Raw genomic sequence first — 26,389 nt, forward strand, 5'->3', positions numbered from 1 at the left:
TGCATGCAAGTGAACTGTTTTACGGAGCTGGATATGACTAAGTTTATTCTAAGTCCACATCAACCTCCACATTGCAGGAACCCAATTACAGCAGCCTCAATTTGAATTCTTATCTTTACTTAACAAATTCGCAATACAAAAAACCTCTTAGCACTTTAACCTAGAATACAAATGCGCTAACGAGCTGTCAGAACTCGGCAGAGATGCGATCTAAGAGGACAGGGTATGATCTTAGAGTGCTTACATGCCATGTCAGCTAGCCAAGTAACTAGGCGAATCACAGTTGGCTCAAATTCGCAGACCTCATCATCAGTCAGCTGGTTTGTGAATAGCCTCAATCATCTCGAAGACACTCTGTGGCGATTTGCCATGGACTATCGTTGTGGCCGTTGTCGCACAATAGTTTTCGTGATGATTAAGCAACAGCACGTCATATTTAGTGCACCTTACTCGCGTGTCACTGTCCAAAGCATCGTAGTCGAGAAAAGGCGGGGTGAGGCGTGGAACGCGCGGGGTTGGTTCTCTTTATCGGCGTTAATATCCTTACAAATCATGGCTAACATACCTCGGCACAACTTTCTGCCCACAACTACGTCAATGCAGCTTTAATTGAAAGACTATTTCTTGACGTCCGGTCTTCTAGTTATCAGACACCAATTACTGGCTTTCGGACCATCCTCAAGCTCACAACCCAAAACCTCTCACTTCATCTAAGAAGCTCACCCAAACCACAACATTCATCATGACCCAAAACAAGACCCTCATTTTCAAGAAGATCCCTACCGGTCTTCCGGTAGCGGGGGAACACCTCACCATCGAGGACCGCCCCATTGACCTCAACGATGCTCCCGAGGGCGGCCTGGTCATCGAGGTCCTCTATGCCTCTTTCGACCCCTACCAGCGTGGCCGCATGCGCGACGCCGGCAAAAAATCATACTCCCCCGCCTTCGAGCTCGACGGGCCCGTCACCAACAGCACAATCGGCAAGGTTCTCAAGAGCAACAGCTCCGACTTTGCGGAGGGCGACCTCGTCTACTCCCACACTCCCATCGCTCAGTACGCCCGCGTCACACCTCAGATCCTGCAGCAAGGCCGCAAGGTGCAGAACCCCCACAACCTGGACCTCGGGCTCTTCCTTGGACCTCTCGGAATGCCGGGTTTGACCGCCTGGTCCGGTCTGCACAAGATTGGACAGCCGAAGAAGGGCGAGACTATCTTTGTCAGCTCGGCTGCGGGTGCTGTCGGCCAGCTCGTCGGTCAGATTGCCAAGCGGGAGGGACTTACCGTGATCGGTTCCGTCGGTTCAGATGAGAAGCTTGACTTCATCACCAAGGAGCTTGGCTTCGATGCCGGATTCAACTACAAGAAGGAGAAGCCCGCCGAGGCTCTTCCCAAGTTGGCCCCCAACGGAATAGACATTTACTTTGAGAACGTCGGTGGAGATCACCTCGAGGCTGCCCTCACCAGCATGAACACCGAGGGCCGCATCGCTGTCTGTGGCATGGTAAGTGGTGGAATTGAGACTTTGATACCTACATGGACTTGAATAGGACGCTAATGCGTGGACAGATCTCAAACTACAACACCCCTGCCGATCAACAAAAGGGCATCAACGGCTTGATGCAGCTCGTTACCAAGCAGATCACTCTCCAAGGTTTCCTCGTGGGTAACCCCAAATTTGGCCCCGCCCACTTCAAGGATCATCAGGAGAACTTGCAGAAGTGGCTGTCTGAGGGAAGCGTCAAGTCCAAGCTGGCGGTTACTGAGGGCATCGACAACGCTGCTGATGGTTTGATCGGCATGCTTACCGGAAAGAACTTCGGAAAGGCTATTCTCAAGCTTCAATGAACCATGTCGTAACGTCTAAATGAAAATGAGAAGTTATGACTGATAATATCCCTCGTGCAAAATTTAGTTCCATTGCTAGCTGAGTTGTTTCAAATAATGGCGGCTACGCAACTCAGGTTATGTCGCAGAAGGAGTTCTTACTCCACCCGCTCTTCTTTGTTTCACGAGTGCAAGTCTAGGCCGGCTCACTGCAAACTACGGGATTGAAAGTCTCGTCCATCACGAGCGGAGATTCGATATCAGTCTGTTTTCGACAGCTGAGATTGAGTACTGTTTTTGGCTCATGCTTGACGTGAGACATGAAGTTGCTGGAGAGTCGAAATGAGTTCGGCTCCCCAAGACCGGGTTGTTCAGATACGACATTCATTGCCGCCTGAACAAGGTTTTTCCGTTTCTCGCAGATCACGCCGTGTATGTTTACCCTCGGAATCAAAACCGCCCAAGTACTTTGGCTCAAGGCTCGCCAAATTCGAGGTTCCGCAGCTGCTGACATGGAAGTGGAGAGACTCAAGAACCCCGTGGGTATCAAATAGTCCAACATCAACCGACTAGCGATTTAAGCTTAAAACTTGGCCAACGTCATTTCCGCAAGCGAACCCTTGCCCGCCGAGAAACACCAAGCGACGTCCAAGACAACACCAAGACTAAAAAAGGGTCTTACTCTTCCCGTAACCTTTCAGCTTGCTGCAATTATTTTTTGTCCAGGTCAAAGGAAGAAAAGTTTTGGGCCGCCCAGCCTCGGCTTACTCTATTGGGCAACTCGTGCGGGAGGATGTTGGCTCTTCGGGCTCGGCGATGATTTTCGCGATCCACTGCCGGAAGTCAGCTGGCTATCGACTGATATCATGAAGACATGTTCTCTAGTATTCGAGTCATTTCACCTATTGTACTTCAGAGATTGACCAGAGCTCGTCGTTGTCGAAGAGCTTAACTATCTTCACAGGCCTGTCTAGATCTGCATCTGCCTCTCCGAAGGATGGCGAAAAAGGAGAAAAGGAAACGTCAAAATTCGCAATCATTGAAACGAAAGTAGCATTGTGAAAGAGATTTGGCCAGCCAACCGACGACATGGCATCGGGCCGTTTCCTGCAGTTGGCTAGAGAAATCAACCAACGGCGCTTAACCACCAACACCCAAGACATTCACCCGGGGAAAGATGTGGGTAGCGCTGTTCCAAGACGCAAAGTCTCCATATCGATGTCTCTTGTTCGTCTGTCAGCTTTCCCAACTCTCAATATGACCTCAGCCAAGTCACCCTTTACCAAATACCGTCTCATCGGTGGCCAACGATGTTGGTCAAGACGCTAAGCCGTGAGTCAGAAGTGAGTAAGTACAAAGCTGGACGCACATCCTGCAGCCACGCTTTCCCCAAGACCTTCCAGCTTCGATTGATCGTCCACCACTACATGCAATTTTCAACTTGTCGACTTGGGTCGGTATCGGAATAAACATGGCCGAGCACAGTACGGCTGTTGAGCCCAATATGACCGAGAAACAGGAAAAGCGCGAACAACCCAGCGACAGCGGCAGCCGAACGCCGTCGTCGGTCGACAGCAGCCGCGCCGTCGACCAGAAATCAAAGTCGCCTGGAGGCTTGATGGGATTCTTCGCCAAGATGGGCGATCTGCCAGAGTGGGGGTTCCGCGGGAAACGTCTCGAGGGCAAGCTGCTCAACTGGAGTATTGGATTCATCGCGTCTTGCGGTTTCTTGATGTTTGGTTATGATCAGTACGTGTCTTTCGCTCCAACCTTAAGGAAACCAGGTTCTAATACTAGTATCCAGAGGTGTCCTTAGCTCGCTTCTGACTCTCGATGACTTTCAGAGGAGCATTACCTTGATGACGCCCCTGGACCAGTCAAACGCCCTTTGCTGGCTCGACTACCCCGAAAATACCCAGCGAGACTACAGCCAGTGCACCGGTGACCCGAACACGCAAGCTGCAGCCGTGGCCGTCTATCAGATTGGTTGCTTCCTGGGGGCTTTCCTGATCCTCTTCTACGGAGAGACCTGGGGTCGCAAGTCGTCCACGTTTTGGGGTAGCGCAATCATGATCTTTGGCACAATTCTGCAGGCTGGAGCGCATGAATACGGACTGTTTTCGGCTGGAAGAATCATCGGAGGGGTTGGAAATGGAATGGTCACATCAAGTAAGACCACTCGCAGTCCTTTCTCTTGTCTACTAAGGTCATGACCTAACCAAAGTGCAGCTATCCCAACGTGGCAATCGGAATGCGCTCGACCTCATCAGCGCGGATTCCTCATCACGCTCTCTGGCGCTCTCATTTCTGGTGGTATCATGATTGCATACTGGGTGGTAAGTTCTTTTGCCCCACAACTGTCTCATTTACGCGGACTAATGTTGCAATAGGATTACGGATTCTACTTCCTCGAAGGCACCGTCCGCTGGCGGTTCCCCGTAGCTTTCCAGTCATTCTTCACGATCATCGTCATGATTGGACTCCTCTACCTTCCAGACTCGCCCCGGTGGCTAGCCATGAAGGGCCGTATGGAAGAAGCTCGTGAAGTGACGTCTCGCCTTCTTGGTAAACCTATTGATGACGAGGAAGTCACCCTCGAAGTCAAAGCCATTCAGGACGCCCTCGAGGTTCAGAGTCAAGGTGGGGGTTTCAAGTACAAAGAGCTCCTAACAAACGGCCCTTCGCAAAACTTGAGGAGGACTCTGCTCGGCATTGCCGCACAATTCTTCCAGCAGATCTGCGGTAGGTCCAGTCGGGACAACTGCCCGTTATTGGACTTTTTATCTAATACGTTCCCACAGGTATCAATCTGATTACTTACTATGCTGGCTTTTTGTTCGAGAATTCTCTTGGCTTCGGTCCCGAACTTTCTCGACTTCTCGCCGCTCTCAATGGCACCGAGTATTTCCTAGCTTCACTGGTTGCTTTACCACTAATTGAGAGAACTGGTCGACGCAAGCTGATGCTTTTCGGCGCATTCGGCATGATGGCATCAATGGCGATCCTGGCCGGCACTGTCTCAACGGGAACAGTTGCAGACAACGGAGCCCCTAATCTTGAGACTCGCTATGGTGTCACCGCAACAGTCTTCCTCTTTGTCTTCAACTCATTCTTCGCTATCGGTAAGCCCCTCTCGCCACTACCAAGACCTTTCTATGATATCACACTAATGTTCAAGCAGGCTGGCTTGGAATGACTTGGCTCTATCCTGCCGAGATCAACAACCTCCGAATCCGCATCCAAGCCAACGCCCTTTCCACCTGCTCCAATTGGCTTTCCAATTTCCTGATTGTCATGATCACACCCCCTGCTTTTGCAAACTTGGGCTATCGGACATATGTGATGTTTGCGGTCTTCAACGCCGCCATCGTCCCCTGCGTGTACTTCTTCTTCCCTGAACCCAAGGGACGAAGCTTGGAGGAGCTTGATGTTATCTTCGCCAGCGCGCACGCCGACAAAGTCAACCCTGTCAAACGCGCCAGAGAGATGCGTCACGTTGAGGGGAGAGAGCTTGAGAACGAGCTGGAAAAGTATTTTGGCTCAAGTGAGATGGTAGAGGATGCTCGTCCTATGATGCACTAAGATTAGCGAGAGTCATTGTACATAGGCTCTTGAGAGTACTATGTTTCACTTCCATTATTCACACCTGAGATACCGACTTTGCTAATAATGTTCAATGAACCATTCCCATATGACGTAGGGAAGAATTTGACATGCTCAATGACAAATGAAACGACTTCGCCTTGAGCTTCTAGTCTTCCTTGAGAGATCCGCAGCTTAGGTAAAACCTTGCTTCCATGAAGCGAGCGCATGGGGGTGCTGTTCTTTTGCCAATTCCTAAGTATCAATGTAGTTTAATAATAGTCTCGATATTCCAGACTTCGACGCCTTCGAAGCCTTGGCGAGACAATAGCCTTGTCTCTGAAAAAGCTCGCAACAAGGCTATCGTCTTTAAGAACCGTGAACAGCCCTCGAGTTTACTGCCCTGTTTTCTTTGCCAATTCATTTGCACCTTGACAAAGGTCATTGTTTTGTTTCCATTGAATCCGATGTAAGCATTGCCTTAGCGTTTCTTTCGTAGAGAACGAAGGATTATCGGTCGCCAACAAAGAGTGGATGCGAAGGTGTGTGTCATTGTTTCCAATGTCTAGCAACGCAATAGACTTGTTCAGTCTCTGTCATATCGTGCTACTTGTAACATATAACTAGGCTCAACGTCGTTGATCTAAGACATTCGGAGTTGTAAGTTGTCAACACATCCTCCAGCATCCTCATCTCACTTGTTCGATATCAATAGTACGACTCAAAATGTCTTACACTGACGACTACACGGACAGTTCTGACACAGAAGGTTCCGTATCATCAGTTCACTCGATACAGCATGCTTCTGGCGCCCAAGTCCGTCCTGCAACCCAAAACAACCCCAGTTCACTTCTGACTACGATACTAGGATTCCCTCGAAGTAATCCGAAACAGTTCATCTTCTTCATTCTTACCATATTGCTATCTTGGAAGCTGGAGATTTACAGCAAATTAGCAACGCCGTTTTATGACTACACTGCAGGGGACTGGGCCACGATTTTCCAGTACACCTTCGTCCTTCGCTACACTCGCCTATTCTGCAACATCTGGGGAAGCTGGCGATACGAGCCATCCCCCGTTCAGGCCTGGCCAAAATGGACCAATAGAGACGTCACAGTGATTCTCCCCACGATTGATCCAGGTAACGTAAAGTTTGTAAAATGCATCATCTCCGTACTCGAGAACAGACCAGCAGCCATTCTCATCGTCGCCGTCGGCGCCAAGATGCGCCGTCGCTGCGAGAAAGTCGCCAGGCGCTACAAGAAACAATACCCTTCCACGAGAATCGGTGTGAGTGCCATCCTCCACCCCTCGAAGCGACGTCAGGTGGCTCACGCCGTACCGCACGTCGATACCGAATTCACGATCCTCGCCGACGACCACGTTTACTGGCCCAGCACTGAGTTCATACCCTCGGTCCTTGCGCCCTTTGAGGACAATAACATGGGCGTGGTGGCGACATACAAGCGCGTGCTTCGCACGACACCTGGTAAGTGGTCCGTCATCTCTATTGTCAACCTCATCGGATGTTTCTACCTCCTTCGCCATAACTGGGAGCTACGCGCCTCCAATGCCATCGACGGAGGCGTCTTTGTCGTCTCTGGCCGCACCGCCGCCTACCGAACCAAGCTCCTCAAGTCAATGGGTTTCATGGACAGATTCTGCAGGGAGCGTTTTTTCTTTGGTCTTTTTGGCGGTAAAGGTCTCGGCCCTGACGACGATAACTTTCTCACCCGCGAAGCGTACCGACACGGTTGGAAAGTCAAGTTTCAGCAGACCGAAGATAGCGTGGTCGAGACGTCGCTGGGCGACGAGAATGCCGTCAAGTTCCGGGGCCAGCTAATTCGCTGGGCTAGGACGACGTTCCGAAGCAACCCCTGCATGTTGAGGCGTGTCAGCGACGTTTACACCTGGAGAATGCCATATACCTACGTGGCGGTATACGCAGCGGCGCTCTTCAACTTTGCTTTGTTCTGGGACGCAACTCTCTTCGTGTCTCTGTATCTTTCATGGCATACCAGGGGTGTTTTCACGAGCGAGATGGGTCTGCTTGCGCTTTGGGTCCTGTGGACCAAGACTATCAAGCTCTGGCCACACATCCTTCGCCACCCTTCCGATATCCCCTTGATACCATGCCAGATTCTCTTTGCTTACGCTCACTCTCTAATCAAAGTTTGGGCGCTCTTTACGTTCTGGGATTGTGCCTGGCTGGGCAGGAACTTGGACGCTGTCGACGCGGAGTCCAAGGAGTTGAGAAAGGAACTGGATAAGCACTTTACCTTTGCATAAGGTAACTGCTAGAGTCTTCGCGCTGGGCAAGAATATTCACTGATTTTTTGGGGCGTTTTGGTTAACTTGCTTCTTCTATTGTTGGGTTCTCTGCTCAAGTAAGTAAGTCAGGTGAGGTTAGGGGAGTTTGGATTTCATTCTGGGATACCCAGTTGCAACATCTATGTATCATTCAATCGAATTAAGTTGATTTCATTGATTTACCAGTATGCCGATCTTCAGTGACGTGTTCAGTACTGTAATTCCTCTTGTAATCCACTCTGTTTAGCAGCGCAAAGATACTTACACACAATGAACCCAGGCTTCGCAAATACCCGACTAGGCAGCAACACCGTCCATGCAAATTGAGTAATCGAATTCACGCATCTAGCGCTCATTTGCTTCCGTTGAAACTAGATTTCATTGCTTGACACGTGTCGTGAACTAGAGTTATTACACGATGAAAGTACTTTTTTTCAAGCTGCAAGACAGAAACACCACGGTGTCCACGTTGCAAAAGGCCACGTCGAATCGAGCTAACCAAGCTGATAGATCCTCTCCTTATCTGTGGACGGAGTCCACTATTGTATTGAAACTGTATTCTCCAACCTGTAACTCACAAAGAATCCAATTTGTCGATAACAAGGTACCTCTAGCGCTGAACACATACGCCCGTGGCTAGTAAAAACCTCATACTAGCGCAGGTCGAAGTCATCACCAAACTTCCTTCGAACCAGCAGGCATAGCACTCAAGTCTGCCTGACTTCTTGACGCAGCCACAATCTGTGTCATGGGTAAAGCGCGACTACTTCCTAGTGACCTCTCCTCCAATTGGCCTGTTTTGGCAGGACGGCATACTAAAGCACGTTAGTTTGCCTATGAAGGATTTGGACCCATGCAGATCGGCAGTCCAGGCTCCCATCTTCCCCAATTTAGGATCCCGGGATGTTTTTCAGCCCTGCGGCTTGACGCTTTTTTGGACGCTGGACCTATGAGATCTTCTTGTACCACCCCAGAATTCCTATTCCAGGCCGTTGGTTGTGTGTGGCTTTGCACTTGGCTTGATACGTGCATGTAACATCTCTCTTGTCACTCCAGATGGGACAGGTTTTAGGCACCACCTTAAGGATCTGATCTTAATATAAGTCTACTCGTATACCCAAGAATCCAATCCTCAAATTTTATCTTCATCCCGTGAAACGATCAAAGCAACCAACAACAACCAAACACATACATCATCAAAGCCAAGATGTCCTCAGCAGCCAGAATCGTCACCCTCCGGCGTCTCGAGATAATTGCCTTCCCACCAGCCTTGATCCTCCTCATCGCCCACGGGATAGCATCCGAGCGAGCCTTCCCGGCCTTGGGTCTCCTCCCACTCGCCGCCTCGGCCCTCCTTGGCCTCTTTGTCCTCAACCGCGATGCCGTCGCCGCTCTCGGCTCACCGATCCAAGCCCTCTCCGAATCCAATATCTTCTGGGCCGACTGCCTCCTCGCGGTCTTCCACCTCTCGTTCCTGATCCCGAGTTGGATTCTCCTGACGGATCCGTGGCACGAGCCACTCATTGTGCTGGGAACGTATTGCACGGTATTCATGATGTTTGACTTGTGAGTATTCCTCTTGTCTCGGAGTTGACCGAGCTTCTCAAGGCTGACAATTTTCTTTAGGGGCGTCCATTTGTACATTGTCCTACCACAGGCTCTTCATTTTCTCGTCAGTCGCAGCTGCGAATGTCCTCACTGCCGTAATGTCTCCAAGACGGGCTTCTTCTCGTCTACCGTTTCCGAGTATACACCACTTAGCGATGGCGATGAGCCAGAAATGGAAGCTAGGGATCTCGAGGAGGGTAGCGGGTCTCGGCGCCTTTGAGGGGTTCACAAAACAAGATACAGGATATACCTTGAGCGTATCTCTCATCGTGGGAGATGCAACCTTAGCTCGAGTTTCAATGGCAGACCTGAGCAGACGTATGGCAGCCTGGCGGGGTGTTAGATTTACACCTCATCCCACACTCTATAGATGTAGAGATCGGTGTAAAATTTTCCCTTTCCTCAAAATAGTCGGCTGCATATATAGGCAGCAACACTGGGCTCTGATTAGCTTTGTTGGACTTCACTTCATTTTCGGTGCCAATTGAGTCGGGTGACGTAAACTATCTGGTTACCAAGTATTTCCGATGCCCGTCAATCCAGAGAGAATTCAAGCCTCCGCAGCCAGAATTGTGTTGTAATGAACAAGAAGTCAACTGACCATTGCTTTTATCGAGCATATGATTAGATATCTTATTTCGATAAATCCAAGTCGGGGATGACTTGATTAGTGATATTGGCGTAGTATGCAAAACTCCAGAGTAGTACTTCCAACTCAAATATTGGACCCCTAACAGCAGATTGGACAATCATGGCAAGGTTCAAACTTTGAATGATATCCCGCTTTCTTACGTGCTCACTTTATGCTTTCATCGAAACCAGACACTGAGGGGAAGATTACTTCATCACAGGTTGTCTTGTTCCTCCTCTCTTTTTTAGGCAAAGTTTCGGCGGAACAGTGAGCGAGAACGATAGCGAAAAAAGTCAAACGCTGAGAAGGGATGCCTTGAAAAGCACTCTAATCCTCCACTCGCATTCTCATCTTCCGCGACGTTCTAGGATAACATGATTGTGTGAGCCCAATCTCTATCATCTACCCAAAATCCCTTTGCCTCCTCCAGTCAGTTCCGTGCATGAAGAGCTCTGCACACATTGTAATGATGCTATCCACAGACCTCACGAACCATGTTGGAATGGGTTATGCTGCCATAGGTTTAATCCTGATTCTTATTACTTATGTGAGCATTGTCTTCAAATAACAGACAGCGGATAGGTGCATACCCATTCAGTAGAGCCTCTATCCTACGATGATCTTGCAAGAAATGCTGTGCTATCTTCATTTGGTGCCCAGCAACTAATTCATCCAGACAGTCCACACAGCCTTCATCAATCCCCTCCGACACATCCCAGGCCCATGGCATACTCTCCTCACCCACCTACCTCTCAAATACCACGTCCTCACTGGCCGCCGGATGTACTATGTCCACGCGCTGCACGCCAGCCACGGCCCTATTGTTCGCATCTCTCCCCACGAAGTAGCCGTCGCAAACCCAGCTGGCTTTTCCGCAATCCACCGCATCGGGGGCGGCTTCCTCAAGGCGCCGTGGTACGAGGAGTCTAACTCGCCTGACGGGGGCGAGCCGAGTATTTTTGCGATGCGTGATCCGAGGAAACATGCTATCCGCAGGAGACTACTCGGCAGGGTCTTTACGAAGGCTTCGCTCAGGAAAGAGTGGGAGGGCGTCGTTAGAGAGAAGGTGAATGCGGCGGTAGGCAAGATACGTGCAGAGGCTGAGGGGGGTGGGTGCTCGGATGTCTTGAAGTGGTTCACCATGATGGCGACTGATGTCGTGGCTCATTTGTGCTTCGGGGAGTCTTTCAATATGCTCGAACTGGGCGAGGTATGATGTTACTCAATTCCCTCCTACGTTTTGCTGGCCAGTACACTAACGACAAGATAAAAGAAAAACGACTACATGAAGATGCTGGAGCTTATATCGGTCCAAAATATCACGCGTTATGAGCTGCCCTGGCTGCACTTCATCCGCTCTCACGTGCCACTCCTCAAATTCTCGACAGATCTCGTCGACGCACAAGCCGTCCTTGACAGCTACGGTAATCGCGCGCTTGAGAGCCTCCGCCAGAACAGCGATCGTAATAGGACTCTGTTCGCGACCTTGCTGAATGCTCTCGACGCAGACGATACCAGCAGCAAAGAAGAAAAAGAGAAGGGCGGCAATGCGAAGTTAACGGAAGAAGTGGTGCAGAGAGAAAGCCGGAGCATGATCATTGGCGGCTCGGACACAACTTCCATCACGCTGGCGTACCTAGTTTGGGCGGTCATAAAGCGGCCTGAGTTGAAAGTCAAATTGGAAGATGAGGTCGCGGGGTTGACCCTCGATTTCGACGATCATGGGCTTGAAAAGCTTCCGCTGCTCAACGCCGTGATTGACGAGACGTTGAGGCTATACGGCGCTGTCCCGGGACAACTGTCGAGGTCGGTGCCGGCGGGCGGCGCCACGCTTGGGGGCTACTTTGTCCCCGGCGGCGTGACGGTGGAGACGCAGGCGTACACGCTTCACCGGGGTCCGGAGGTGTGGCCGGATCCCCTACGGTAAGGCTCTCACTGATTACTTTACGAATATGGTGTTGCGACGGAATGGCGTCGAAAAGAAGCAACCAGCTGACGTGACAGAAGCTTCGACGAGACACGATTCATGGACCAAACCAAACTCACGCCGAACCAGAAACTTCTCTTCTCGCCATGGGGCGCGGGCTCGCGGATCTGCCTGGGCGTAGAGCTCGCGAGAATGGAACTTAGACTAGGTGTGGCCGTGCTCTTTCGGGAGTGCAGGGGTCTGAAGATGGCGCGCGGGATGACGGATGAGATGATGGAGATGGAGAATTTCTTCATGATCAGCCCTGCCGGGCACAAGTGCGAGGTAACTCTGCCCTGATCTGATGCGCTGGTGATTAGAAAGAAAGAATCAGTGTGTGGTTTGTGGTTGCGTACGCAGTAGTCTGGTTCGGGGTTTCCGGATCGCGCAATTCGAGGCGGTCATTGAGAAGTGGGCAGAATTTTGGAGTATTTGACTTACGGCGGTTGCGTTTTTAGAATGCCATACCCGGATCGGTTGCCGCGACGCGGTGTTTGGCAGGTTTCCCACCGTTTGGTAGATCTTGAAGATGTTGATCAATTGGACCTCCACTTACATCGATCTGTGTGACGCAGAGGGACGCCAGGGCTTCCTATCAACTATGCTATCAGTTCCCATCATTATCGAGAACCCCTCGCCCCTCTCCCGGTCTTGCAGGTAAGATCCCGTCTTGGCCAGGTCGGGAGGCAGCACGTGGGGATGGACCCTTTCTTGCAAGTGCCCTTTGTCACGGGCATTACTAGCTCGGCGTAAGTTTTTTTCTCGCTACTCTTCCAGAAGAATTGTAGAAGATTTTCAGATGAACGACTCATGCGTTCGCCTCCCTGTTCGCAGATTGCAACCGGCGCTTCTAGCCACTCACAAGTCTAATGGGTGCTGAAATGAGTGGAATCAGGCCCGCCACATACCGCGCTACCGCGCTTTGTACCTCCGTACCGCCGGCGCAAATTGGATGGGGCCCACAGCACCCCGTCCTCCGCGACCCCGGACCCGCCCGCCTCGGCCAACTTGGGAAGAATTTTTACGTACCTGGAATTGCCATCGCTCCATTTCTCAAAGCTTTTCTGCGAGACCGGAGATGGGATAGCTTCTGAAGCTTCGTGTCTATGCTTGTTGATGCGTTGTGTCAAATGCGACACGTTTGAAGTGCCATCAAGACCCTCACAGCATGTGGTCATCGTATCAACGTGGCAGAAGACTACATCCAGACCGAAAGCAGACCGAGGTGAAGAGGTGAAGCGCGGCCAAGCTCGGTGAGAGCGCCCAGCTTCACGATCTGCTGCAAGCTCTCATCTTCGCCCCTCATGCCCCCACACTACCCAGGAACGCCCCGCGAACTAGCCCGATGATGCCATTGTCTAGTGCCCAGTCCTCCGGTCTCGCCCTAGGGATGCGAAAAAAATCTTGCAGATGGGATTGACTCCCGCTAGGTATTTCATATAATCTGGATCTGGGCCCCTCCACGTCTACGAGTCCGTTCCCTCTGGACAACCTTTCGACTGTTCATTCCTTCAAGTTTCGAACAAACATAGGCATTTAGCCCCAACGGAACAATCGCCGGCTTCAGTCACTGTCCTTGAGAAACAGGATATTCAGCCATGACGGCGTACGATTCCTCCCGGCCCCGGTCCATCGGGCCCGCCGCCGACGACGATGTGGTCCGCGACATTGAGAAGTCTGGTGCCGAGGACCACCACGACCACCACGACGACAAGGCCGCCATCCTGGAGCCCCAGCTCAACGTCGGCGGCCACGGTCGCACCCAGCGCCGTCTTCGCGACTACCAGGTCACCATGATTGGTTTCTGCAGTGGTATCGGAACTGGTCTCTTCATCGGAACGGGCTCGGCCTACGCCAAGGCCGGCCCGGCTGGTCTTCTGCTCGCCTACATCATCGTCGGTGCCGTTTTGTGGTGTGTGATGCAGAGTATTGGAGAACTTGCGACGCTGGTACGTGACAAAAGCAGACGCTCTCTCACAGTCATGACGCGTAACGGCGAATTGACTCTTGATTACAGATTCCCACCGCCGGTTCATTCCCTCACTGGGCAACCCGCTTCATCGACCCGGCCGTCGGCTTCTCCCTCGCAATCTCCTACGGCTACTGCTACACAATCTCCATCGGCGCAGAAGCCTCGGCGGCTGCGATTCTGGTATCGTACTGGACAGACATAACGCCCGCGGTCGTCATCACGATATCCCTCGCCCTTATCCTCTTCTGTAATCTGCTCAGCGTGCGCTGGTACGGCGAGACCGAGGTCGTGGGCGGCTCCATCAAGGTCCTCTGCTTCATCGGCCTAGTCTTCACCTCCATCATCATTACCGCCGGCGGAGGTCCCAACCACGAGGCCATTGGCTTCCGGTACTGGAATAACCCAGGTGCCTGGGTTGATTACAACGGCATCACCGGTTCGACTGGTCACTTCCTGGGCTTCCTCGCTGCTTTTGTGAACGCGTCCTTCTCCTTCATTGGTGTATGTTATCCCCTGCCGCAGTCTCTCTCTTTTCCCCCTCAAGAGAAGAGAGTCAGAGAAGCTAGAAGATTCGCGAACAAAAACTGACACCAAAAACAGGTCGAGACAGTCGTCATCAGCGCCGCAGAATCAATCAACCCCCACAAAGCCATCCCCAACGCCGCCCGCCGCGTAACATGGCGCATCGGCTTCTTCTACGTCCTCGGCGCCCTTCTCATCTCCCTGATCGTCGACCCCCGCGAAGAAGGCCTCGTCTCCGACTCGGGCAACGCAAACTCCTCCCCCTGGGTCATCGCCATCCGCCAGGCCGGCATCAACATCCTCCCCTCCATCGTCAACGCCTGCATCCTCGTCAGCGCCTGGAGCGCGGGTAACTCGTACTGCTGGGTCGGCTCCCGCATGATCGTCGCCATGACGACGGACCGCCAGCTGCCGCAGTTCTTCGGCCGCACGACCAAGCACGGCGTGCCGTACGTTGCTGTTATCACCGCGTGGTTGTTTGGCCCGTTGGCGTATCTCAGTCTCGGCTCCGGCGGTGCCGCTGATGCGTTCAACTGGTTGCTGAGTTTGAGTACCGTTGCTGGGTTGATCGCGTGGGCCACGCTTTGCTTCTGCTACATCCGCTTCCACAAGGCGATGAAGGTGCAAGGTGTCAGCCGTGATACTTTGCCCTGGAAGGCACCTTTCCAGCCGTTCGCTGCCTGGTTCGGCTTCATTGGATCGACCATTATCGTCTTCGTAGCTGGCTTCTCCGTTTTCCTTGCTGGTAACTGGTCGACCTCGGACTTTATCTCATCGTATATCGGCATCCCCATCTTCATCGTGCCCATCATCGTGTGGAAGATTGTTCATAAGACCAAGGTATGTTTTCCTCTTCGTTCACACAAGTTGAAGCGCAGTCCACTGACTATGCTTAGTTCGTCCGCGCTCACGAGATCGATCTCTGGTCTGGCCGTCTTCACGAGTCAGAGTGGGCCCCAGAGAAGGCCAAGCCGACGACATTTGGCGGGAAGGTCAAGGATTGGTTCTCATGATCGACACAGACATTGGAGTCGGGTGTACCTCCACGTTGCCGCCATTCGCGCGCCTGAAGATGGAGGTTGTGTAGCATTAGTCTTAAAAATGGAACCACGGAAACGTTTCCGAAGACTCAAAACATCAATCTCCCCGTGTGTGTGAAATTGATCAAGCCAGACAAGCTAGTAGATACGTTACCATTTTGGCCAGGGGAGACCTGACATTCTGTCATCAAAGCCATGCAGGAAGCAGTTTGAATCGCAATCAAGCTACCTATGGCCCAGTGACCCAAATCACAAGGGATAAGTCTTCCACGAGCTTTTCTCCGTGGGCAAGTTAGCTATCCTGCCACGAAATGAGGTTATCATCGGACCTAAGCTATCTTCTGCTAGGAGATGATGATGGAAGATCTCTCTTGATGCTATGGGGAGCAAGCAGTCCGCAGCGGGTGTGCAAGTAAGTATGCGTCTGTTTCCTTGTAGACCTTCCAGTCAGGCATCACAAGGAGGGGCTCTTCTTACGTCTCATACGAGGCCTCCTCTATCAACACTAGCCACGACCGTCGCACGCTGGTGTCTGCAGGGCAGTTGTTTATCTGACTGAACCCAACGCCCTCCATCGGGTGATTCCACATCGTTTTCCATCTCGGAAGGTCGGGCCCGGTACAAGAACGTCATTCCAAAGTTGCCCAACCCCTGTCAGCCCATCCAAGAAGGGCGAGAGGAGAGCTCAAGTCGTTGAAATGAGCTAGCCTGAACTTTGACCGACGTCAAGGCAAAGATGTCCAGATTTTCGATAAGCTGACCACCAGACTACACAGTACATGAGGTAGTCTCGAGCAGTCGATCCCACCCTCCTCCCCGTTATCGCTGCCCTGGCGGGTTTCGAACCCCAGGTTTCCGGCGGTCATGACCAAGATCGTTGCCAATTTTGACTTTGCTTGACTAAGTGCAGTCTCGCTCAAACGACTTGCGTAGTTGGCCCTCGTCGGGTCCCTCCTGCACGTAGGTGTATCCACCATACGCGATGTTGGTCAGCCGGGAAGTGAGGCTTGTCAGCCGTACGTCGGTAAAGTGTGTAGTCAGACGTCACACCATACACCGCACATCCACACACACCTTACGGACACGCATATCCCGTACGCCTACATAAATGACCTCGTAGTACACACACAGCCCTTATCCCCCGCGTTTTTTCGTGTTCACGTACCGATAACGGAGTCGCCGCTGTACTGCGCCGCAATCCGCCCATGCATCTGCATTCCACGATGTGTTTACGACATGGGGTTTCAGCTACATAGGGGTTTGGCTTGATAGTGGTTGAAAGGGCAATGGACTAAGACTTCGGGGCTCATGGTTTCCAAACGGGGCGGCAACGGTGCCCGTTGTTCCGGACCAAGCTTACATACACGTGAAGTTCAAAGTCGTCGTCAATATCGTGCTAGTGTGATTGTAGCAATAAGCGCATTCGAGCGACCGACACCAAAAGCATGCATAAGAGAGCCACGACACACTTGCTCACCCACTGTATCGTACACACGAGAATCCAAAACAAGGCCAGGAAATGATGTTATCAAGATGAATGGATCAGTTCGCTCTATGGCTATTCTACGAGAAAGCTGCAAAAGCTGCAAAAGTCTTGTCGACTCTTCGGTTGAGTTTCGAGAGTCTCGTGGGCCGGAAGGGCTTGGCGTAAGCAGGCCCGTAGGACGGCAGATCGGCTGGCTCAAAGAGGTTTGGTCTCCTCCTGCACGAGTCTCGGCCGTTCCGGTACAACGCACTTTTGCGCTGTTGCTGATTTGCTTTTTTGGCCCGTACATTAAACCCCCCTCTCCCCTGCTAGAGCTTATTATCGTTCCGGTTGTGCTGTGGTGGGAGTGGCTTTTTGACTAGCCTTACCACGCATGGTGGGATTGCAAGGGGTTTCGCGGTTTCGAAGAGACCCTGGCTCGCCATGTTGGTCCTGATTCTTGAGATTCTAAGGAACTTTGTGATCAAGGCCAAGGAAGCTCTGCATTGGAAGTGTTGGATGTGTTACCCGATCCTATTACCTGGGCTGCATTCATATATGTGTGTCTACCTGTCAGGCGTCTTTGGATCGCTATTGATTGGGATGCTGGGTGGGTATGATCTGCCAGGCGAGGTTGGAAGATTATCCTCATCGAGCGACTGGCAGCCGTTGAGATAGGTATCCGTCTTCAATCGATAGTCGCCTGTAGATCAGTCGCCAAGGTCCCGGATGCTCAGGGTACAGTAGGTCTGGTGTCGCACAAGAACTCTGCGAACGGCGTCGCCAAGATCGCGAATGCGTGGCAGGCCAGGCAGGGTCCCTAGAGCGCTCTTGTTTTTGCGAGAAAGTCCCGCTGGCGAACCTTATGAGTGGCTGAGACGTATGTATTGACATCGGCTTATTTCTTTGGAATCAATAACGAGACTCTCTTTCTAACCAATCTTCTTCGGCCATAAAGTACATGCTCATGACTAGCAAGGCAGAAGGGTATCATGAGCCTCCGTCACCTCGACTCATCTATGTCTTTCTGAAACGTCTATTGGTAATGTCGATGACAACGCTGCCTAGCATGGTACGAATAATGAAGGCGTAGCAGACACCTCACATGATGAGAGTTATGATGCGATCTCGAGATTGGTTCGCAACGACGGTATCTTCTCCTGGACTCCTGCATTAGAGACGCTGCACCGCCTGCAGCGGACATCATAGAGTCCGCTCTTTAGGGCTGAGCGTGAATCATCGTGGCACATCGACATAGACTTCTCCAGAGGCCTCACCGTCGTCATCGACCACCCAAGATCGCGGTAGACTCGCCATCAAATCTTTGGCTCCAACGCAGGGAGGGTCTGGCGTACAGACCACACCTCTATGCTGACAGGCGGACCAGTGAGAGAGTCCACGACTGATCCTCAGAGACACACGTCCCCTAGGCAGACACACGCTTGATATGCAGGTTGCATACGATGTCTCTTCCCCCCCGGTCCAGTCCTCGCACTTCTCGGACGACGTTGGACAGGCACGTCAGTAGGACCTCGGACTAAGTGGGTATGTTTGAATTAGGCAGGGCGGGTAAGGCTGGCAGTTGGCTTCTGGACGGGATCCCGGGTGTGTCCCGTGTGCCAGTAACTCGGCTGTGGTGACCCCCCTTTCCCACCCTTGGTGGTCCCTTTGCTATCCCCTGGCGTCAGAAGTAGCGCCGGCTGCACCCAATCCAATGTCTCTGATCGTGCCGCCTTAACGGGCGCTTCTCTTGTTTGGGAATCTGACTCCGAGAAGGCTGATCAAATCGAAAGACGCGAAGGAATGGGTTTGGTGGTGGTGGGCAAGTCCTTGTGGTACATGGAAGAGGGACAATATTCAACCTTGTTGTAATATGTGTTGGGGGCCATTTCCGGCCCCCAAACTTCTTCTTTTCCCTTGGAAAATTGTTGTTAATAGTATGGAATTCACTCTTAAAGACGGGAGTTTCGCCCTACCAAAATCAAATTTCCAAGATTCGCAAATCTCTTCTTCTCTATTCTCGAAAAGTAGGAACAAAACGAACCACAATGACTTCGTCTGCGTGCACCTACGGCGGAACCCAAATCAACTTCCTGATGCCCCGGACACCTGGTGTGGCATGGACCGAACCAGCGGGCCACCCAACGGCCCCCAAGTATGATCCCACCCCCATCCCGACATGCAGGGCGGCGAACACACAGATCTGGTTGGTGGCAAACGAGAGAGGACAGGACCTCGGGCGCTGACATTTTTTGATTTTCTGATTTGTAGCAGGAATGGAGGCAACAATGACAGGCCGCAGATTCTCACGTTTGCTTTACAGAAAAGGCCACGGGCGACTCGGGCGAGTGCCAACAAGGTCCGGACGGGATGCATTACTTGTAAGCCGGTGTCACCATGGTCCATATTTTGAGAGTTCTCTTCTATGTTTAAATAGTAGCTAATCAGAATAACTTCACAGGCAAGTGAGTATTCCTCCTCGGAGTGAGAGTGAGAAAAAAAAGAGCAGGAATAGCTTCTCACGCTTTGTGGTCCCAGGCGCCGACACGTAAAGTGCGATGAAGTGAAGCCCTCATGCAAGCGATGCGTGAAATGGCAAGGGTTCTGTGAAGGATACGACTCTCCCAATAGCTCTTCGGCCTCACCCCCTAGCTCAGACGACGTAGACAACACCAACAAGGCAGCATCATCATCATCATCATCATCGTCGTCGTCGTCGTCGTCGTCCGTCGCTCGCGTCTCCAAGAAGAAGCCGCTCGTCGCAAACGCCCGCCCCAGATCGCAATCTCAACTAATCGACATCAGCCTCCCACTCGAACCCACAGAGAACCTCTTCGTCAACGTCTTTGAATGCCAATACTTTGACTACTGGCTCTCCCGCCGCTACCGCCTCGGCGGCGGCTTCTTCGACGAGCAGCTATGGGCCGAGACCATCCCGCAGATGAGCCACCAGCACGCCTCGGTCCGGTACGCCGCCATGGCCGTCGGCGGCATCGGCAAAGCCCTCCACCACAGCCTGAAGCCGACCACGCCCGCCCAGCTCGGCGCAAACGGGCCCCACTACGGCCTCGCCCTCTCGTACTACGGCCGCGCCATCCGCGAGGTCCACAAGGCCGTCGCCGCGCCCCGCGACGAGACCAACAGCAGCAGCAGCCTCCGGGCCGCCATCGTCTGCTGCCTGCTCTTTGTCTGCTTCGAGGTGCTCCACGGCGATCGTAAGGCGGCGTTTGCGCTCATCAATAGCGGGCAGACGATGATGGATGAGCTGCTGCGCCGGTGCGAGGAGGATAAGAGCCGGGATAAGAGCATTATTGGCGCCGAGGCCGTCGAGACGGAGGCGCTGCATGTGTTTCAGCGGCTTATCCAGCAGTCTTGGTCTTGCGGTGTGCTTCGAAGGCGGGAGAGGCGCCCCGTGAAGGTAGAGGGCGATCTCGTCGCGGAAGAGAAGAAGGACTCGTACTCGTCTGAGTCGTGGTGCTGCCAAGGAGGACCGGGGAGGAAGAGCGCGATTCACAAGATGCCCGCCATCTTTAGTAGCCTCCAGGAAGCTCGTCGATGGTGGGATGTGACGCAGCACTACGTGACGCACTCCTCAGACATCGTCTGCCGCGTGACCCAGCTAGGGTTAAGCGAAGACTTCCTCTCCGAGTGCAACGAGCGCATCCGGAGACAACTAGAAGAGAGCGAGCGCTTAAAAACCGGGGCTGTCAGCAAATCATCCTCATACTCATCCTCATCCGCGGCTACGGGAGCCGAGGACACCGCCTCGCGCTGGCAAGACTTCAGAGACGCCCTAGCACGATGGGCAACCGGCTTCGCACCCCTCTGGACCGCCGCCCGCAGGACCAAGACCTCGGACGAGAGATCCTACAGCCAAGCAGCGCACCTCCGCGCCCAGTACCTCACCCTCTCCAACTGCCTCGAGTCCCCCCTCGGCTGCAGCTACGAGCGCGTGGCCCGCCTCACCCCGCGCTTCCGCGAAGTCATCCAGCTCTCCGCCGGCCTGCTCGACTACCAAAAGCGCTCCTCCCTACCCGGCGAGATCTTCACCATGGACATGGGTCCCACCTGGCCTCTGTTCCTCGCGGGGACGCGGTGCCGGGTGCCGGAGCTGCGCAACGAGGCGATCCGGCTGCTGCGGGAGAACCCGCGGCGCGACGGGCTGTGGGACAGCCGGTTTTTCTACGCGCTGATGATGAGGAACAAGATGTTGGAGATTTCGAACTCGAGGGAGGGCACGCCCGAGGAGCAGTGGTGGCGGCTGCAGCATCGGTCTGCGTGTGTTGACGAGCAGGGGGCGTTGATTGCCAAGGCGATGGATAAGAACCCTTTGACGGGGACGTGGGATCTGGGGGAGGATAACGTGAGGAGATTTCTGTTTGATTGAAGAAAGATTGTTTCTTTAAAAGGGGGGAAGAGGCTGGTCTCGTACCCCTTCTTGCTGTATGGATGATGGAGAAGGTGGACATGTTGGTTGACTCTTCGTCTGAGCCTTGACCTGTTGGAAGGTTAGTTTCTGAACTTCAGACTGGCATTGGAAAGATTTGTTAGACAGACATGTCTTCAGATTGCTGAATCTTGGGTGGCCATTGTCATGTAAATACTCAGGCTAGATTGGATCCGTTCATGCCTGATAACTACCAGTAATGAGTATGTACCCAAAGACTTGTATCCTCACAAGGAACCATCACGAGATAACGGGCAATGATAAAACCCCCAATTATTGGCCCGTGCAGTAATGAGACATGCCTGCTTGTTCTAACGTTTAAACGTAAATGTGATTTCAAACACTCAGAGGGGAGTGGTATCCTAAACTCAACACAAACCCCTTCCAGCCCATCAAATCAAGTCCCTACCCATCAAGGAACCCCTTTAGTCAAATACATCCGTAGCATACCTCTCATTCCGAATCCCCTCAAACCACTTCTTCGCCCCTTCATAATCCAAATCCCTCAACTCAGCAAGTCCCTCACCCTTGCCCTCCTTCGCAGACTCCAGAATGACCCTCACGCAAGCCTCCTCAACCGCCTTCCCCACACTCCTCGTCCCGCACACAAACAGCTTGGCCCCGCGAGCCCACAGCTCCGATACATCCTTCTTGTCGCGGTACATTCTGTCCTGCACATACCGACAACCTCCACCCTGTCCTTCCCCTTCCCCTTGCGAAGTAGCGCGAGAATACGCCCTCCGAACAGAAACAGCACCCATCTTCTCCCAGGCATCGAACTCCTCGCGGTACAAATCATCTGCGCCCGGTCTTCGGCATCCGTAGAACAGCAAAGCAGGCGCAAGCGTCCGTCCCGCAGCCAGCATCGCCGCGCGCTCTTGTACGAAACCGCGGAAGGGTGCGATGCCGGACCCAGCGGCGACGAGAATCAGCGGGGTGTTTTCCGGGTCGCGAGGCAGGTGGAATGCGGCATGTGAGGGCCGGACGGCGACATGCAGCTTGTCGCCCTTCTTGAGAGCGGCGAGGTAGCTTGTTGCTACGCCGACGTGGCGGCCTTGGCCCGATAAGGATGGCGAGTCGAGGACGGAGTAGGTTAAAGTTGCTTGAGAGGGGTTGCGGAGTGGAGAGGAAGAAATTGAGCTGAAGGGATCAAGAAGTTAGCTGATATGTGTTTCGGAAGAGAGAAGCAGAGAGAACATACTATTGGCGAACACGCATGGGAGGGAGCATGGCGAGAAACGCGCCGATAGGCAGCGCGATGGACGGGAATCTCTCCAGGAGATCTAGGACGGTAACCCGCTTTTGGGTGATTTCCTCTTGATACTCATCGCCGGCGAGCTGCTCCAGCTTCTTGATGGTGTCATCATCTTGGGTCGCTTCCATCAGAGACAGAATATTCCGCTTCGTCGCTGGCTGCGCGAGCTCTACATACGCGCTGAGAATATTCAAGGCAGAAATCGTCTGGTTGACTGGCAAGGCAGTCCTCTTATCGCCAGAGATGGTGAGGCACGCATCCCACGCTAGCTGGAACCTCCTAAATACTCTCTCGACATTGCTGCGTGGGTTCAAGGGCAACACCGCGAGATAGTCTCCCGACCTGTACGTCATATTTGACGGGAGCTGGATATCCATGTGTCTCTTCTCGGGTTCACCAGGCGAAGTCAGCATCTTCTCCTCCATAACGACAGCCTCCTGGACATCGGACCGCAGCGTAGATGTGCGCGGGTTGGAGATCTGCACGGCGAGGCCGGATTGCAAGCCACTGCCGTCCTGTGCCTCGTTCACTTCGTACTTTTCAGCAAGAGCCGGCCACAGGATTTCGTCTTCCCAGACTTCAAAGTCGGAAAACATGTCTCGCTCGGCTGCGTCGGTAAGACCCATGGGAACGAGCCTGCTGCCTCCATGCTCCTCCATGGTGGTATCAACCAGATGTGGGATGCGGTGGAAGGTTTGCACCCAGTCATGGTGACCACAGCCAAAGACGGCATAGGGGACATCCTGCAGCTCCTGGTCCTTCAGGCTCTCGAGCCAGGCGACGAAATGGGCTGCGTTATCTGGTGGCTGGCCTTCGTATGAAGCAGTGATGATGACCACGGGCTGATTTTTGACGAGATTTTCGCGGGCGGTATCAAGAGGCTCGACGACCGTGGCATCGAATCCGTGGGAACTCGCGTCGGTCGCAAGGCGCTGGGCAAGGGCCTCACAGGTGCCACTGTTGGAGCCATAGTAGATGCTAATGGGTCTCCCGCTTCGTTCGGAGGCCTTGTTTCCGTTGGTCTGTTCACCGTTCGCCCGAGCTGATGGCGAGGGCCGATGAGCCAGCTTGGTCTTAATCGGTCCCCTACCCGCGAGTTTGTGCTCTAGCTCTGTAGGACTCATGCCGTGCCGCAGAGTCGCGCGCATATAGAAATCTTTTGGCTTGATTGTTAGGGACTCGGAGATCTTGAGCTGGTAATTCGGGTCATCCATGGTAAAATTGAAGTTTTGCAGCAGCATGGCTGTGGCGAGCAGAGCCTCTTGCCAGGCGAATGGTCGGCCGATACAAGCGCGCATACCGTTGCCAAAGGGTTTCCACGAGTTTGGGAATTCCTTCTGGGTTCGCTCAAAGTTTTCGTCCAGCATTCTCTCGGGCTTGAACTCGCCGGCATCGTCGCCGTAGACGATTGGGTCAAGTTGGGATTTGCCGAGCAGGCAGGCAATGGATTCGCCCTTCTTGACTGGGTATTTGCCGCCGATGAGGGTGTCTTCCTTAGCTTCAACGGCAAAAGCCGGGATCGTGGCGCAAAGACGGAGAGTCTCGCGGAGAACCTAGCAGGTCGGAATGTCAGTGTGATTGTCTTAAAGGATCGTGTATAGAGCCGTCGAGACTTACGGCATTTAAATAAGGCAGCTTTGAAAGGTGGTCTATCGTGATAGGGGCTTGCCCAATGACATCGTCAACTTCCTGCTGGGCTTTTCGGTATGCCGCTGGTTGGCGCAGAAGCTCGAAGAATGCAAAAGACAGCATGCCGGAGGTTGTCTCATGGCCAGCAATAAGAAACGTAATCAGGTTATCAATGATGCTAGCATCGGTCATCTTCTGGCCCGTCTTAGGGTCCACGCCGTTCAGCATCGCAGACAACAGGTCCTTTCTATCCGATGGGTTTGCCTTGCGTGATTCAAGAACTTCTCTGGCCGTTTTACGTAACAGCTCAATGTCGGCAAAGAACTTTTGCTCCGTGCTCCGGAAGAAGTAGTTGGCAAAGGCTGGTCTCTTGTCCCTGTTGCCGCATTCTGTGAGAGCGTCGCCCATGGCGTTGATGAAGGGGTGGAGTTCCTCGCGGTAGTACGAGTTGAAGCGGAAGTCCATTGAGCAGAGCGCAATTGTGTCGAGGGTCAGCCGAGTGAAGTCGTCAGTGACCCGAATCGGGGTCTGGCTTCCGTGGCGGGCCCATTTCATGGCCATTTGGGAGGCAACGTCGGCCATCTCGTCAAACATGCCGCGGATGGTGACGGGACCGAAAGCTGGGATAAGGATTCTGTGCGCGATGCCCCAGTTGGGTTCCTCTGGTTTGGCCTGGAAGTTCGTTAGCAAGAATGTTGCTGTGGGTATAGAGGGGATTCTTACGGTGAAGAGACCATCGTTGGCGATGTGTCTGACTTCCTGTGAGGACCATTAGCCTTGCTTGCTGTCCGGGGACTCTGGGTCTTTCTTACGCGAAGGACATTGTTCAAGGACTTTTGGAAGCGAGTCTCATCGCACACTTCGTTGACAAGGGCGTTTGTAGATACGAAGACTACAGTCATTCCTGGCATGCGTAGCCGGTAAACCTCGCCTGGAAGTATGGTTTCAGCAAACTTGAGTTGGAGTGATGGAGACACGCCTTGAAAGAAAGTGAATGGGCTTACCATATGTATCAGCCAAACGATGTAGGTCGTTCAATGGATTCTCAGGATTGAACTCGGCAATGTGTCCTAAGAAGGGGAGACCTCTTGGTTCGGGGATAGGCACCTCCTCTTTGGTCGCCATGTTGACAGTGGTTGACGTCGTATGATTTGGGATACGGGGGGTGACTCTGGGTAGGTGGGACGAGAACGAGGGGACAACGTCCAATTTGTACTTCGAGAAGACGTCCAAGACTCAAGTCGAGTCTAGTTCGAGCCCGTGTCAAGGGTAGAGTAATATTCCGGAGTTGTTGCAGGGTGGAGAGGTAGAGAAGGGAGATGCGTGTGGAGCTGTGGAACAACTCGGCGAATTCCCACCGTCTCTAATGATCCCTAGCGATGATCTTAATGGCTAATGGCCGACGGCCTTTCGGTTTCTAGTAGTATCGTGGCGGCTTCTTGTCAACCCAGAACGCTGGGCATGTGGAAACGCTAGCAACAGGAGTGAGCAGGGAATTGTGAGAGATGTGGACGAAAAGATGATCAAAAGCTGGCTTTTAAGAGGATGATTACGATGGTATGGGGTTGGGCGGGTCGACATGTACGTTGGTCCGGATACAGCGCCAGGGGTATTGGATAGAGATGCGCGAGGTGCTCGTAACCTTTAGGACGAGTCCAACTAAGGTATTCGTACTTGGAGCCCCTCAATGTTTGGCCACTTATCGACGCTACTTGGTGTGTCTCCCCCCGGTTTTCAAGTACATTAGTTGGTACGGATAGCGGCACGAAACGAAGGATCTTTGCCCGCAGCGGTTGGTTGGAAATGCCTGTCCTATTTGAAACTGTTGGTTGGGACGCGCATCTACGGCCCAAATCGCATAGCTACCTACTCACATAAGCAGCGATTGTACCAAGGACTTTACAGAGACAGAAAACCTTTCGTGACAGGCTTAGCTTCTGTGTAAAGTGCCTGGTGTCTCCCAGCTACACTAGGGCTGATGGTGCGTGGGAAGTGGCTGACATACGAGTACACCCAGTGGCTAAGGTCTGAGACATCAAATTTGGCCGCCGCAAAAATGTCTCTTGCTCGCATTGTGCTGCCTGCCTGCCTGCGGTGTCATTCAACTCTTGCGGGGGTGCTTGTAATTGCTCTCG

General features: G+C 52.9%; 10 protein-coding genes across 10 annotated transcripts; 7 read left to right on the top strand and 3 right to left on the bottom strand.

Annotated features, from left to right (window-relative positions):
• Positions 1–742: 742 nt before the first annotated feature.
• On the top strand, positions 743–1,848 carry CLUP02_17990 (zinc-binding dehydrogenase; the record flags this gene model as incomplete). The annotated part of the gene is made up of 2 exons (XM_049296894.1): positions 743–1,504; positions 1,570–1,848. The coding sequence occupies 2 exons, from the start codon at positions 743–745 to the stop codon at positions 1,846–1,848; spliced, it is 1,041 nt and encodes a 346-aa protein (XP_049138118.1).
• Positions 1,849–1,944: 96 nt separating this feature from the next.
• CLUP02_17991 (uncharacterized protein) lies at positions 1,945–2,750 on the top strand (the record flags this gene model as incomplete). Its single annotated transcript, XM_049296895.1, has 4 exons — positions 1,945–1,969; positions 2,028–2,163; positions 2,231–2,380; positions 2,441–2,750. The coding sequence occupies 4 exons, from the start codon at positions 1,945–1,947 to the stop codon at positions 2,748–2,750; spliced, it is 621 nt and encodes a 206-aa protein (XP_049138119.1).
• A 387-nt stretch (positions 2,751–3,137) lies between these two features.
• CLUP02_17992 (uncharacterized protein) lies at positions 3,138–7,698 on the top strand (the record flags this gene model as incomplete). The annotated part of the gene is made up of 10 exons (XM_049296896.1): positions 3,138–3,174; positions 3,231–3,576; positions 3,644–3,996; positions 4,057–4,163; positions 4,218–4,569; positions 4,629–4,949; positions 5,009–5,371; positions 5,909–5,951; positions 6,037–6,069; positions 6,165–7,698. 10 exons carry the CDS (start codon positions 3,138–3,140, stop codon positions 7,696–7,698), a joined length of 3,489 nt encoding a protein of 1,162 aa, XP_049138120.1.
• Positions 7,699–8,926: 1,228 nt separating this feature from the next.
• On the top strand, positions 8,927–9,547 carry CLUP02_17993 (uncharacterized protein; the record flags this gene model as incomplete). Its single annotated transcript, XM_049296897.1, has 2 exons — positions 8,927–9,285; positions 9,346–9,547. The coding sequence occupies 2 exons, from the start codon at positions 8,927–8,929 to the stop codon at positions 9,545–9,547; spliced, it is 561 nt and encodes a 186-aa protein (XP_049138121.1).
• A 1,192-nt stretch (positions 9,548–10,739) lies between these two features.
• Positions 10,740–12,224, top strand: CLUP02_17994 (TRI11; the record flags this gene model as incomplete). Its single annotated transcript, XM_049296898.1, has 3 exons — positions 10,740–11,168; positions 11,232–11,881; positions 11,966–12,224. The coding sequence occupies 3 exons, from the start codon at positions 10,740–10,742 to the stop codon at positions 12,222–12,224; spliced, it is 1,338 nt and encodes a 445-aa protein (XP_049138122.1).
• Positions 12,225–13,522: 1,298 nt separating this feature from the next.
• On the top strand, positions 13,523–15,431 carry CLUP02_17995 (amino acid permease; the record flags this gene model as incomplete). The annotated part of the gene is made up of 4 exons (XM_049296899.1): positions 13,523–13,873; positions 13,942–14,397; positions 14,497–15,258; positions 15,315–15,431. The coding sequence occupies 4 exons, from the start codon at positions 13,523–13,525 to the stop codon at positions 15,429–15,431; spliced, it is 1,686 nt and encodes a 561-aa protein (XP_049138123.1).
• A 404-nt stretch (positions 15,432–15,835) lies between these two features.
• CLUP02_17996 (uncharacterized protein) lies at positions 15,836–17,817 on the bottom strand (the record flags this gene model as incomplete). The annotated part of the gene is made up of 12 exons (XM_049296900.1): positions 15,836–15,898; positions 15,963–16,109; positions 16,173–16,226; positions 16,305–16,358; positions 16,419–16,464; positions 16,620–16,669; positions 16,711–16,749; positions 16,819–16,854; positions 16,928–17,215; positions 17,313–17,424; positions 17,494–17,626; positions 17,685–17,817. The coding sequence occupies 12 exons, from the start codon at positions 17,815–17,817 to the stop codon at positions 15,836–15,838; spliced, it is 1,155 nt and encodes a 384-aa protein (XP_049138124.1).
• A 662-nt stretch (positions 17,818–18,479) lies between these two features.
• On the bottom strand, positions 18,480–18,812 carry CLUP02_17997 (uncharacterized protein; the record flags this gene model as incomplete). Its single annotated transcript, XM_049296901.1, has 2 exons — positions 18,480–18,672; positions 18,763–18,812. 2 exons carry the CDS (start codon positions 18,810–18,812, stop codon positions 18,480–18,482), a joined length of 243 nt encoding a protein of 80 aa, XP_049138125.1.
• Positions 18,813–18,971: 159 nt separating this feature from the next.
• CLUP02_17998 (uncharacterized protein) lies at positions 18,972–21,662 on the top strand (the record flags this gene model as incomplete). The annotated part of the gene is made up of 6 exons (XM_049296902.1): positions 18,972–19,129; positions 19,198–19,304; positions 19,361–19,388; positions 19,462–21,286; positions 21,437–21,519; positions 21,575–21,662. 6 exons carry the CDS (start codon positions 18,972–18,974, stop codon positions 21,660–21,662), a joined length of 2,289 nt encoding a protein of 762 aa, XP_049138126.1.
• On the bottom strand, positions 21,433–25,379 carry CLUP02_17999 (bifunctional P-450/NADPH-P450 reductase; the record flags this gene model as incomplete). The annotated part of the gene is made up of 7 exons (XM_049296903.1): positions 21,433–21,451; positions 21,821–22,510; positions 22,572–24,178; positions 24,243–24,926; positions 24,978–25,013; positions 25,067–25,185; positions 25,259–25,379. The coding sequence occupies 7 exons, from the start codon at positions 25,377–25,379 to the stop codon at positions 21,433–21,435; spliced, it is 3,276 nt and encodes a 1,091-aa protein (XP_049138127.1).
• Positions 25,380–26,389: the final 1,010 nt, after the last annotated feature.

This window comes from Colletotrichum lupini, chromosome 10 (assembly GCF_023278565.1).
Source record: "Colletotrichum lupini chromosome 10, complete sequence".
Taxonomy (NCBI): Eukaryota; Fungi; Ascomycota; class Sordariomycetes; order Glomerellales; family Glomerellaceae; genus Colletotrichum; species Colletotrichum lupini.